The following is a 14160-nucleotide window of genomic DNA, read 5'->3' as shown; positions in this document are numbered from 1 at the left end:
ATATTTATCATGAGTAAAAGTTACCCAAGGCCCAAAACTATATAATAAAAAAATATATAAAATAATGTCAAGATCTAGGCCTATAAACCTATAGTCCTTATAGGCTTTAATAAAACGACAAAGGCTCCAACACAAAGCCTCTGAAACTTTAGCGTAGTTGAGAATGAGAGGGAAAGAGAAGAAAAAAGTAGGCATGTTAATAAGCTACAGCAAATCTCATAAAATGATTCTTCCTAAGTTTACACACATCCATAATTAAATAATTCCCCTATGATTCCACTCGCACTGCAATCATTGCTGAAGCTGTAAGGGAGTGGATTAAACAAATCAAACCCCCATTATTTTAGAACCTTTAAATCATCGGATCCAATTTTCAATACGCATATACCATTAAAAAAGCCTCGCCTGCTTCCATAGATCAGATACTGCCATTTTCGCCCCAGTCATCATAATACTCTATTTTAGTACTTCTCTATGTTGCAATATTAAATATTTTCTTCCTTCCGCCTTATATAATATGGTTTTGTGACCATTCAATTTAATTTCTCTTAATAAATACCCATTAAAGGGTAAATTTAAAAGGTAAATACGGGTTTGATACAGGGCAAAGTACTGGCAGTCATAGTACCCTACGTTTGTGGTGGGTCCCATTGTCCTTCTACGAGCCGTCCAATGTGCGCATCATCACGAACCCCACCCTTAATTTTTAGTTAATTACCTCTTTTAAATCACTAATCAATGTGTTATCAATGTCAATTGTTGATACATCCATTCAATTCTCGACACGTGTAGCCAGCCATACACGCGGTGTTCGCTGAGAGGACGAGCAACCAGTTAGAGATGTCTGGCTTCATGTACACGTGGATCGTGGACCACGAATCATCAGTATTAGGTTTAGTCAAACTAGGGTTGTTTTTTCCGGACAGGCGCCGTAAATGTGATTTAAAGTGATAAACTTGGGTAATAATCCTGCGACCAAATATTTTATATGACTTCTGGGTGATGACATACAATTAAGCAAATTAATTAGTAACAAAAGACAATTAATGTTGCCGCTTTGCAACAAAAAAGCGCAGAGAATGGTGAACTAAAAAAAAAAAGCACAGAGAATGACAGTAGGCGCCTTGAACAGAGCGTGGAACTTAGGACAAGTCCATTTAATTTAAGAGTTAATTATCAGTAGGGAAATAGTATCGGTTTCGTGGCTGTCTTGTCGTCTTCTATCCCCATTTCTTACCATGCATCTGATTGAAGCTTGGACTTGAGGGAAATGCAAATAAAATGAACCCAAATTCACATGAAATGCGAGAAATAAAGTTTGTTATATATACAACACATTCGCCTTCCAATCCCTGCCCATGTGTTGTTAATCTTTTTTTGGCCCCCCCCCCCCCCCCCCCCCNTTTATATTTTTATCCAATTGGAGTCCCAGTGTAAGAGGGGGAGTATTGGAATAGGATACTATACTCACTGTTTAACAGAGAGGTATTTTTCCTTCCGGGGAAATTTATTTCAATAATGGCTAAAGGTCGGAAATTGACGACGAGTCAGAGCGAGCGATTACTCGGTAGCTATAGCTACAGTCATAGCCAAGGCAACACCGAGACAGACTCATCGGAACTGGGCGAAGAGGATGTTTGGCCGATGCCGGATCGCGTGGAGACGGACCGGGAGGATTTCGGGGAAGAGAATTCGTTGCCCTGTGTTGGCGGAGGGAGAAATAGTCACGGAGAGATTCCGGTGAGGACGGGGAGTGGGGTTCCTCGTGAGCGACACGTAGGAGGATTATCGCTGGCATTTGAAGATCCGGACAGGATGGCATCGGCGAGAATCGTGCATCGGTTTCGGGGGCACGACACGGTGGCGTCTCCACGAGGGCGGCAGATGGCTACGTCAGCGCCCGTGAACGTGCCGGATTGGAGCAAGATTCTTCGAGTGGACTCGGTTGATTCGCTACACGAGTTGGACGAGCCGTTGGATGACCCGGATTCGGAGATTGTTCCGCCACATGAGTACTTGGCCAGAAGTCGAAAAAAGAACGCCACTTCGGGTTTCGTCGGTGTCGGGCGGACCCTGAAGGGCCGGGATATGAGACGGGTCCGGGATGCGGTTTGGAGACAGACCGGGTTCGATGGCTAAAATTAAAAAATCAAATCGTCATTAGGAGCGAGATTCATGACTATTAATTCCAGAATTGAAGATCAACCAAGGATTAATTAATATTGTGAAAATGGGATGAATTCCTTTTTTTCCTTGGATCGCAGTTGACTCGGTTAATCGGGTAAACCCGGTGGCAACTCATCCTCCCAGATTTCCAAGTATGATTATTATTATTTTTTTATATATATATATATATAAAAAATCTAATTCAAGAACTGCCCGACCGGCGGCCGGAATGGAATTTGAAAATCAACCCATCTCTTTTCACTCTGTTTCTTATGTTATAATTCCCCCAATTTGAGTACAGGGTCTCCTTTCCACAAATTAAATTTTTTGTCAACGGCTATATACAATTAGGATTGGTTTTTTTTTTTTTTTTTTTTTTTTTTTTTTTTTTTTTTTTTTTTTTTTTTTTNGAGGGTTCTTAGTGAAGATCCAATTTGAAGCTGCAGTGGAGTGGAAACAACCCTTTCATCATCAACTATTGGGTCGGGTCGGGTCGGGCTATCCACTGTTCAAACCCTAAAAAAAAGGGTTGTTCTGTTTCTGGGTGATGCATTATCCCCTCCCTGAATTCTCAAAATATTCTGATTTTTTGGACCTACAAAATCGGAGGGACGGTAATCAAAATTGGGCCGTGGCTAGTTGCAGTCCAGTTAAAAAGGTGTATATGGGTCGGGATACAAGGAGCGAAAAATGCGGATCTTTTATGATGAATTTGGACCCAGCTCAATTATTAATTCTCATTTTACACGTGTCAATTTGCATTGTTTTCAATTGTTTTATTTTTTTTTTATATATTTGAAAGAGGAAATTATTGATGTAGGTTGCTTGAGCGTAAGAAAGTGAGTTTGCAATTTCCATAAGTTAAGGTGAAGAATTGTGTAATTGTTTTTTTTTTCCATTTTATAAAAATTAATTTCGATAAAAAACATGAAATAATTCTAAAAATATATGGTGCGGAACTTATTTGTAGATAAGAGATGAAGGGTAGGGTTGTATAGTAAATTTAAAAAGGTTGTAGGTGTAGTAAATTTAAAAAGGTTGTAGACCAATTGAATAAAGATTGAGAATGATATTGATGTGGGATTCGAAAAGAAATGTGATTAGCGTTCATTCCAACCTTTTAGCAAATGACATAAAAAAAATTATTCCTATTTTTTATAAAGGTTGGAATCGAATCAAAATTAGATCGAACCTCTTACCAGAAGTTTTTAATCATCAGATAAATTATTTTCTAATTTTGAGTAAAATATATGAAATTGACCAATATATTATTTATCAATAACTTTTGTTTGCTTTTTTAGTCATTACATACATGATCATTTGTATAATTGATATCTTATAAACTAAAATAAATAATTATTTGTTTGCTCTTTTACTATTAAGTCTGCCGTTATCATCAGAATCAATATAATAAAATACATATAACAAATAATGTATATAAGTGGCATTAAACGTTCGTTTCGTTAATATGTTATTACTTGCAAAGTAATTTTTAAACAGCTTGAAACATTTATTTTTTTGTTTAATTACCATCGCATTTTGTACAATTTTGACAAATAAAAGTTTCTATAACGACTCAGATCCACCGCTAACAAATATTGTCATCTCAAGGCTTTAAAACGCGTCTACTAGAGGGAAGGTAACGGTGATTAGTTCGCTGACACTCTTTCCTTCCTCCAATTGATGTGGGACCACCCCAAAATCTACCCCCTTTGGAGCCAGCGTCCTTACTGGTACACCGCCTCGTGTCTACCCCCTTCAGGGAACAGCGAGAAGGCTGGCACATCGTCCGGTGTTGCTAGCGTCCGGTGTCTGACTCTGATGATTGATGGTGTTAATGTAACACATGCGGAAGCAATTTGGATCTTAGGCACTTTTAGAACATCAATTATTGTAAATGACTAGCATGTTCATAAGTATTAAAACTTAATGAGTTTAAATACTAACCTTTTGTAGTTCAAACTCCTTTTGCCTCACTAACCGATTTCGAACCACCACTAGTGTCTTCTCCACTATTCTCCGGCCTTAGAACGGGATTGTGGAATCCGGTGAGTGACTAAACTTGGGAGGGATTTTGTATACGTGAAAGAGAGTGCTTGTGAGAGGTTTTTCATCAAGATGAAGAATCCCTTCCAAGTATCATGATCACTCTATTTAAAGAGTCAAGTTTGCATGTTCATGCAAACTTGAGATCACCAAATCTTGACACTTAAAATTCCACTCAAATGTTTGAGATTATGTGGCAAGCATGCATGTTTGAGTTAACCAAATTTTGACACTCAAAATTCCACTCAAACTTGTGGGGTTTATTTGGCAAACATGCAAGTTTGGTTAAACCAAATTTTGACACCTCAAAATTCCACTAACATGATTTTTCCATTAGATGAAAGTCAACATTTTGACTTTCTTCATTTTAATTAGATGAAAGTCAACATTTTGACTTTCTTCATTTTAATTCAACAATTAATTTGAATAATGAATTTCAAATTAAAGTAACATTAAATAATTAATTAAACTATTTAATTAATATTTAATATTAATTCAAATGCCAATCCCAGTCAATTCCGACACATAATTGATTAAGATATTTAAATCTTATTTAAATATCTCAGATTCTCTCTTTTCGTTTAATTCGTAAATAAAATAAAATTGCGGTTAAATATATCGTATATATGTAACGCATATTCCCTAATTTGAATTCGAACACTTCGAACTCACTCGTCACACTGTTCTATGGTTTAGTCCGATATGAGCTAGCAGAGGGACCTAATGGACCTATAGATCATGGGCTCCAACGATTCAAGATTAACCGATTAAACTCATTAACCTGGTTAACCAACATTCGTTAACTACTAGGACACTCCACTATAGCCTAGTAGTTGCACTCCCCTCACTATAGATATATTTCTGTCCATCTGATATAACCATGATTAGTAAGTCGATCCTTCACAGGTTGTTCGTAACTAGAGCTGGGTCAATTTACCGTTTTACCCCTGAAGTTACTTCTTGTTCCTTATGTCTCACTGATCCTCTAATAAACAATTGGTTTGTGGTCCAACCAGTAAACCGAATCCCTCTCAGGCCAATGAGAGGGTGGGGCCCCTTGTTCAAGACCTGGAGTCAGTGCTTAAGGGAACTACCTTTCTTCTATCCCTAAAAGTGGGTAGGAGTGAATTCCGTCTTGCACCCCACGTCCCCAGCCATTCACCCAGTCTTACCCCTGAAATGGGAGGCCTGTTGAGTCGGCGAACTAGAGCCACTCTCACCCATGCAAATCTAAGGATAATTCCGAATAAACAGGAGTTCATGGTTAGCTCAGGATTAAAACCGAGTTACCTAGGTTATCGAATGAAAAGAAAATCAGTCTCAACAGTAAACGACTTTATAAAGTGAGAGTGGTTTTCTTCATGGTCCGATCTTATGCAATACTCATTGCATAGGACGCCCCCACTCACATGTCTCCACATGCACAATTTAGTGATCGCATTGTTTATATCATATACAAAAGTGGGCCGCATCCATAGTGTCCCCAGAATAAGGTACTCAGCCTTATCCTTATACTATAGATCATTTTGACTATATACTTGAACTTGATCCACTCTTATGTCTCTACATATAGTTCAAGTAGTCATACTATAGCCAGAGTGTTCTTAGTTTATTGGATTTAGATTAATGATCGTAAAGTTCACTTTATTCAATAACAATTTTTTCTGAATAAACAACAATAATAACTTTATTGAAAATAGAATATATCTTTGTTTACAAACTATGAGTTTTAGGACATAAAACCCAACAAAATCCCACTTGGACTAAAACTCTAGTGGGGTTTTATAACGTTGAGTAGAGAGAAATACAATAAACTAGGGCATCACATACTCATGCCTTTTCTCCCACTTGCCCTAGATTACATAACTCGTAGTCCTAGACTCACTAGGTGCCCTTCAAACACTTTAGCCGTGAGGGGCTTTGTAAATGGATCAGCAATGTTGTGTTCTGAAGCTATCTGTGTGACGATCACATCTCCTCGTTGCACAATCTCCCTTATGAGATGATATTTGCGCTCAATATGTTTTCCTCGCTTATGGCTTCTTGGTTCTTTTGAATTTGCAACTGCTCCACTGTTATCACAATAAAGAGTGACGGGAAGATGCATATTTGGAACGACTTCCAAATCAGTTAAGAACTTCCTAAGCCATACAGATTCTTTCGCTGCTTCACAAGCAGCAACATACTCAGCCTCCATGGTGGAATCAGCAATGCAACCTTGCTTTATGCTTCTCCATATTACTGCTCCTCCGTTCAGAGTGAAGACAGATCCTGATGTCGATTTCCTTGTATCTACATCGGTCTGAAAATCTGAGTCAGTGTACCCTGTAAGGATCAGATCCTTAGCACCGTACATTAGCATATAGTCCCTCGTTCTCCTAAGATACTTGAGGATATTCTTAACGGCAGTCCAATGAGTACGTCCCGGATTGGACTGATATCTGCTGACAATTCCCACAGCATAGCATATGTCGGGTCGGGTACATAGCATAGCATACATCAGACTACCGACCGCTGATGCATAGGGAATGTGTTTCATATCCTCAACTTCTTGAGGTGTCTTAGGACTTTGTTCCTTCGACAAATGAACTCCATGCCTGAAAGGTAATAATCCTTTCTTGGAGTCCTGCATCTTATATCGAATCAACATTTTGTCGATGTACGATGCTTGAGACAAAGCTAGTGTTTTGTTCTTGCGATTTCGAACAATTTGGATTCCAAGAACAAACTGAGCCTCTCCCAAATCTTTCATTTGGAATTGTGTCGCCAGCCAATGCTTAATGTCAGTCAGAATTCCCACATCATTTCCAATTAGTAGGATATCGTCAACGTACAACACCAGGAAAGCTACTGTAGAGTTGACTATCCTTTTATAAACACAAGGTTCGTCAACATTCTGTTTAAAGCCATAAGATTTGATCGCAGTATCAAACTTTATGTTCCAGGATCGAGATGCTTGCTTCAACCCATAAATGGATCTTTTAAGCTTGCAAACCCTTTGCTCGTGATCCTGTTCAATGAACCCCTCTGGTTGAGCCATATAGATACTCTCTTCAAGATCGCCGTTTAGAAAAGCTGTCTTAACATCCATTTGCCAAATTTCATAATCATAAAATGTGGCAATAGACAAGAGTATTCTAATTGATTTAAGCATAGCAACAGGTGAGAAGGTTTCTTCATAGTCCACCCCCTCTCTTTGGGTATAACCCTTTGCTACTAGTCTTGCTTTAAAGGTCTGTACCTTACCGGTTTGGTCTCGTTTTCTCTTATAGATCCATTTGCAACCAATAGGTTTTACCCCATCTGGTTGATCTACAAGTTCCCAGACTGAATTGAAGTACATTGACTCCATTTCAAGATTCATGGCTTTAATCCACTGATCTCTATCAACATCATTCATTGCCTGTTTATAGGACAATGGATCCTCAACGCCATCATCAGGTATGATGACTTGAGTTTCTATCAAACCCAAGTAACGATCGGGTTGAGTTATAACCCTCCCACTACGTCGAGGCATTCTCAACTTTTGAGAAGGATGTGATTGACCAGAAGTGTCAGCTCCATCAACAACTCTGGTTGAACGACCAGCTTGATCAACAACTCTTGTTGTTTTATCAGTAACTTCTTTAGAAATCTCACTTAATACTAGTTTGCTACGAGGTTGATGATTTCTTACGTGATCTTCCTCTAAGAATGTAGCGTTCGTTGATACAAACACTCTATTTTCTTGAGGATCATAAAACAAACCACCTTTCGTCTCTTTGGGGTATCCTACGAATAGACATAATTTTGAACGACGTTCTAATTTCTTGGGATTTTGCAACAACACATGTGCTGGACATCCCCAAATTCTGAAGTGACGTAAACTACCTTTACGCCCTTTCCATAACTCATAAGGTGTTTCTGAAACACTCTTAGTAGGAACCATGTTCAAAATGTATGTAGCAGTCTCCACTGCATATCCCCAAAACGGATCGGGTAATTGAGCGAAACTCATCATGGACCGAACCATGTCCAATAGAGTTCTATTTCTCCTTTCTGATACACCATTTTGTTGAGGCACACCAGGGGCTGAGAGTTGAGACCTTATTCCATGTTCTATCATATAGTCCTGAAATCTTAAATCCATGTACTCTCCTCCTCGATCTGATCGAAGTGTTTTAATAGTTTTACCTAATAGATTCTCAACCTCAGTCTTATACTCTCTGAATTTTTCAAGAGCTTCCGACTTGTGATGCATTAGGTAAAGATAGCCATACCTTGAATAATCATCAATAAAACTGATGAAATATTCATACCCTCCTCGTGCTTTGACATTCATTGGACCACAGAGATCTGTATGCACGAGTTCTAAGGTTTCTTTGGCTCTATAGCCTTTTTCGCAAAATGATCGTTTAGTCATTTTACCCTCAAGACAAGACTCACATGGAGGTAAAGAATTGTCTTCTAACTTATTTAGAAGTCCTCTTTTAACCAATCTCTCAATCCTATTGAGATTAATGTGGCCTAGTCTTAAGTGCCAAAGATAGGTATTAGGAGAAATCTTTTGTCGCTTATTTTGAGTTTCAGCTGTTTTAAACATCTCAATATTTAAAATAGCTTTTGTTTTGCTCGGTTTTAACATATATAAGTTGTTTTCTAGTTTTGCAGAACAAATATGAATACCTCTTTTGCAAATGAACACTTCATTGATTTCAAAAGATACTTTATACAACTGTTCTAATAAACAAGAGATGGATATTAGATTTCTTTTCATTCCAGGAACAAAAAGTACATTATCTAATATAATGAATCTATCTCCAAAAAACAACTTTAAATTTCCTACTGATCTTGCTGAGACAACCTCTCCTGTTCCAACCCTGAGTGTTATCTCGCCGTCCGCAAGCATTCTCCAGGAGCTAGTTTCCTGGTAAAAAGAACAAATATGATTAGTCGCCCCTGAATCTAGTATCCAAGTTGAGTTGTCATACTCTACTAAACACATTTCTACAACGAGTAAATCATATTTACCTTGTTGTGTCTTTTCGGCTTTCTTCTCTGCAAGGTATTTTGGGCAGTTTCTCTTCCAGTGCCCGTTTTCGTTGCAATGGAAACATTTTCCTTTATCTACTTTTTGAACCTTGTTCTTGCGGTTAGTAGGAATCTTATTTTTCCCTTTTCCCTTCTTCTTCATCAAAACACTTTTAGAAGTTGAAGGTCCAGACTTATTTTTGGAGGACGATCCTCGTAGTAATTTCTTGGAGATAGCAACATTTGCTTCTCCTGTTTGTCCCTTGTTTGTTAAGAGGGACTGATAAGTCTGTAGCTCATTGAGAAGAGCAGTCAAGTTATATTCTATTTTGTTCATAACCACATTGGTGCGGAACTGGAAGAAGCTCTTCGGAAGAGACATCATGATAAAACTGACTTGACTCTTCTCATCAATGACAGCTTCATTTTCTTCTGCCACATTGAAATGGACCATCATGTCCAGGACATGTTCTCTAACTGAGGTCCCTTCTTTCATACGGCAGTTGTAAATGTATTTTATGGCTTCATGTCTAAGGGAGAAGGACGGTTGTCCAAACATCCCTTTTAGAGATTCCATAATCTCTTTAGCAGTACCCATAACATCGTGTTTCTTAGCCAAAACATCAGATATGCTGGCTAGAATGTACACTCGGGCTTTGTCATTTGCCTTTATCCATCTGTCATATGCATCCCGAGCTGTTCGGTTTGCATTTGAGTTTGGGTTTGGAGGACACTCCTCAGTTAAAACAAACTTTAAATCATCAATGACCAGTATTGTGTTTAGGTTTGATTTCCAAGTTGTGTAGTTGTCGCCGTTTAATTTCTCAGAAGCGAGTAATTGTACTATTGAGTTTGTCATGCTGTGATATAAAGAAAATTCTATTAGTGATTTTGACTTAATCCTGTTTAATCCAATCAGTTTTAGCAAATGTAATAATGTACCCAAATCATTATTGATTTGCAACGATACTTTAGTGAGTTAGAGCAACTGCTACCGAGGGGCAGTCAATCACTCATTCACTAAACCAAGACATTCTTGACTTAAACACTAATCCCAGAATAACTCTTGTTCCTATAGTGTTTTAGTTATCGCTATTTTGGTCAAGAATATACTAACTCTTAGTAATTCTTCGCAAGTGTGACCCACCAATTTCAGACCTCAGAAATCGGCCCCAACAACGCTATCGAATGAAAAGGCCAAAGTTGGGAATGGACCTAAGAAATCCTATCCATTTCTGGAGTTTGCGTTGTTCCGACTCCCATGTTACGACCCTCCGAATGGGTAGTTGCTCTAGGGCAACATGCAGGCGGAACATGGGAATCTCACGGTGCAACCTAGTGGTGGAGACCATAGGACGTGTTGACTTCCTTCTCCCACTTACTATAAATACTTTCTCAATTCCCCTTGTTATTGACTCATGCAAATACCTTCCGAATGGAGGACGCTCCCAGGGCGACACGAGGCCGAGCATGAATCTCACTGTGTGAATTTTACAGAGAGCGTGAAGAGAAAACGATGTATCTTATACACCTTTTTCCTCCCACTAAGTATTTTATATGGTTGGGTATACTCATTACTTAAGTATATTCCGGCTAATTAAATATAACTTAAGTCTAGGTGATTTTTCTAAATCTTAAATCACTTAAGCATGCTCATAAAACTCGGCTAACTAAGCTCAAGTACTGGTCCGATCTCCAGGTAGTAGGTGTTCCGTAAACCGTCAACTTAAGTACCTTCAGCCTTAGACAAGATCGTGCCAGGTGAGCTTTCTCGTAACCGCAATTTTATAAGACATCGACCCCTTTTAACTGTTAAAATTGATCGTGCTCGGTTCTTAACCCTTAGTGAGCATGCTGTTATCTTTATTATAGATTTTAACGTCTACCTCATTTTATGACGTTGAAAATAACCTATAACATGCTTTATATAACAATTTATATAATCATCCATTCCATGCAATAATATAACAATTTATATCTATCACTCATGGAACCCTAAGACATGCATACTATACATTATAACACTTATAACATACTTGGAATGCATGAAACATGCTTAGCCTATGGTGGGATTTTAAATCTATATGACATACTTTATGCATATACATTTACTATTTAATTAAAACATACATTCATAATGCATAATTAATTAAACACACTAAAGTGGGTTGGTTTTGGCATTTTAAAGCAAGCAATTAACTAAATTATTACATTAATAACTAAAAATAACTTGAGCCGCTCCCGACGATCACGAACTGGACCAACCAACCCTTAAAAACGTTCAATCGGTCCCCAACGACAGAAAAAACACCCGAACCGCCTCTTCCATCCTCTTCGGTTCAGCTTGCTTATCTCTTCCATTTTCGATCAATTACAACCTAAAGTGGACTCTAATGACTTTATAAAAATTACAGACCTTTCTTCATTTATTAAAGCCCATACACCTTAGGCTTATTACAATAATTGTATCAAATGGAAGCATAAAAAAAAAGCCAAAACCAAAACCATCCACTTTAGCAACCACAAATTTCATGCATGAAATGGTACCCACCATGATCAAATTAATGTAAATAAAGTGCCTAAAACTTGCTCTGATACCAATTGATGGTGTTAATATAACACATGCGGAAGCAATTTGGATCTTAGGCACTTTTAGAACATCAATTATTGTAAATGACTAGCATGTTCATAAGTATTAAAACTTAATGAGTTTAAATACTAACCTTTTGTAGTTCAAACTCCTTTTGCCTCACGAACCGATTTCGAACCACCACTAGTGTCTTCTCCACTATTCTCCGGCCTTAGAACGGGATTGTGGAATCCGGTGAGTGACTAAACTTGGGAGGGATTTTGTATACGTGAAAGAGAGTGCTTGTGAGAGGTTTTTCATCAAGATGAAGAATCCCTTCCAAGTATCATGATCACTCTATTTAAAGAGTCAAGTTTGCATGTTCATGCAAACTTGAGATCACCAAATCTTGACACTTAAAATTCCACTCAAATGTTTGAGATTATGTGGCAAGCATGCATGTTTGAGTTAACCAAATTTTGACACTCAAAATTCCACTCAAACTTGTGGGGTTTATTTGGCAAACATGCAAGTTTGGTTAAACCAAATTTTGACACCTCAAAATTCCACTAACATGATTTTTCCATTAGATGAAAGTCAACATTTTGACTTTCTTCATTTTAATTAGATGAAAGTCAACATTTTGACTTTCTTCATTTTAATTCAACAATTAATTTGAATAATGAATTTCAAATTAAAGTAACATTAAATAATTAATTAAACTATTTAATTAATATTTAATATTAATTCAAATGCCAATCCCAGTCAATTCCGACACATAATTGATTAAGATATTTAAATCTTATTTAAATATCTCAGATTCTCTCTTTTCGTTTATTTCGTAAATAAAATAAAATTGCGGTTAAATATATCGTATATATGTAACGCATATTCCCTAATTTGAATTCGAACACTTCGAACTCACTCGTCACACTGTTCTATGGTTTAGTCCGATATGAGCTAGCAGAGGGACCTAATGGACCTATAGATCATGGGCTCCAACGATTCAAGATTAACCGATTAAACTCATTAACCTGGTTAACCAACATTCGTTAACTACTAGGACACTCCACTATAGCCTAGTAGTTGCACTCCCCTCACTATAGATATATTTCTGTCCATCTGATATAACCATGATTAGTAAGTCGATCCTTCACAGGTTGTTCGTAACTAGAGCTGGGTCAATTTACCGTTTTACCCCTGAAGTTACTTCTTGTTCCTTATGTCTCACTGATCCTCTAATAAACAATTGGTTTGTGGTCCAACCAGTAAACCGAATCCCTCTCAGGCCAATGAGAGGGTGGGGCCCCTTGTTCAAGACCTGGAGTCAGTGCTTAAGGGAACTACCTTTCTTCTATCCCTAAAAGTGGGTAGGAGTGAATTCCGTCTTGCACCCCACGTCCCCAGCCATTCACCCAGTCTTACCCCTGAAATGGGAGGCCTGTTGAGTCGGCGAACTAGAGCCACTCTCACCCATGCAAATCTAAGGATAATTCCGAATAAACAGGAGTTCATGGTTAGCTCAGGATTAAAACCGAGTTACCTAGGTTATCGAATGAAAAGAAAATCAGTCTCAACAGTAAACGACTTTATAAAGTGAGAGTGGTTTTCTTCATGGTCCGATCTTATGCAATACTCATTGCATAGGACGCCCCCACTCACATGTCTCCACATGCACAATTTAGTGATCGCATTGTTTATATCATATACAAAAGTGGGCCGCATCCATAGTGTCCCCAGAATAAGGTACTCAGCCTTATCCTTATACTATAGATCATTTTGACTATATACTTGAACTTGATCCACTCTTATGTCTCTACATATAGTTCAAGTAGTCATACTATAGCCAGAGTGTTCTTAGTTTATTGGATTTAGATTAATGATCGTAAAGTTCACTTTATTCAATAACAATTTTTTCTGAATAAACAACAATAATAACTTTATTGAAAATAGAATATATCTTTGTTTACAAACTATGAGTTTTAGGACATAAAACCCAACAATGATATCATTTGTAACGACCCAGATTCATCGCAGGCAGATATTGTCATCTTTTGACTTTCCCATTTGCTTCCCCTCCAACCTTTAATACGGGTCTACTAGAATAAGGTTTCCTTTATAAAAGGTAATTTGTTTTACTTACCGTTCTGTTTTCACAGTTGTAGGAGAGTGATGTATTTTGTATAAATTTTTATAATAAAAAATGTGTTGCTTTTCCTGGCCACAAAAATACATTTTGGTCCACTTTAAATCCAAATGCCAACAGTTATTCATACAAAAACGTTATGAATTTAATGGATGAAATTTAAAGGTGAGACTTTCTCAAAGGAAAAATAATTAAAAGTTGAGTGTTAAAATTAACTCAAAAA

At 37.6% G+C, this 14160-nt stretch overlaps 1 protein-coding gene across 2 annotated transcripts; it reads left to right on the top strand.

Annotated features, from left to right (window-relative positions):
• Nucleotides 1-1409: 1409 nt before the first annotated feature.
• On the top strand, nt 1410-2633 carry LOC111804262. 2 transcript variants are annotated; one of them, XR_002816496.1, is made up of 2 exons: nt 1410-2318; nt 2594-2633. XR_002816496.1 is itself a non-coding variant. In XM_023688999.1 (1 exon), exon 1 carries the CDS (start codon nt 1519-1521, stop codon nt 2137-2139), a length of 621 nt encoding a protein of 206 aa, XP_023544767.1. In that variant the 5' UTR covers nt 1410-1518; the 3' UTR covers nt 2140-2427. The 2 variants fall into 2 exon arrangements, 1 of the variants encoding a protein (XP_023544767.1); XM_023688999.1 differs by lacking the exon at nt 2594-2633 and having other exon boundaries at nt 1410-2427.
• Nucleotides 2634-14160: the final 11527 nt, after the last annotated feature.

Source organism: Cucurbita pepo, chromosome LG10 (genome assembly GCF_002806865.2).
Source record: "Cucurbita pepo subsp. pepo cultivar mu-cu-16 chromosome LG10, ASM280686v2, whole genome shotgun sequence".
NCBI classification, from domain to species: domain Eukaryota; kingdom Viridiplantae; phylum Streptophyta; class Magnoliopsida; order Cucurbitales; family Cucurbitaceae; genus Cucurbita; species Cucurbita pepo.
The sequence above is the reverse complement of the archived record's forward strand: the minus strand, read 5'-3'. Positions and strand labels throughout refer to the sequence as shown.

Excerpts from the sequence above, each read along its gene's own strand:
- LOC111804262 (XM_023688999.1), top strand. The coding sequence starts at position 1,519 with ATGGCTAAAGGTCGGAAATTGACGACGAGTCAGAGCGAGCGATTACTC.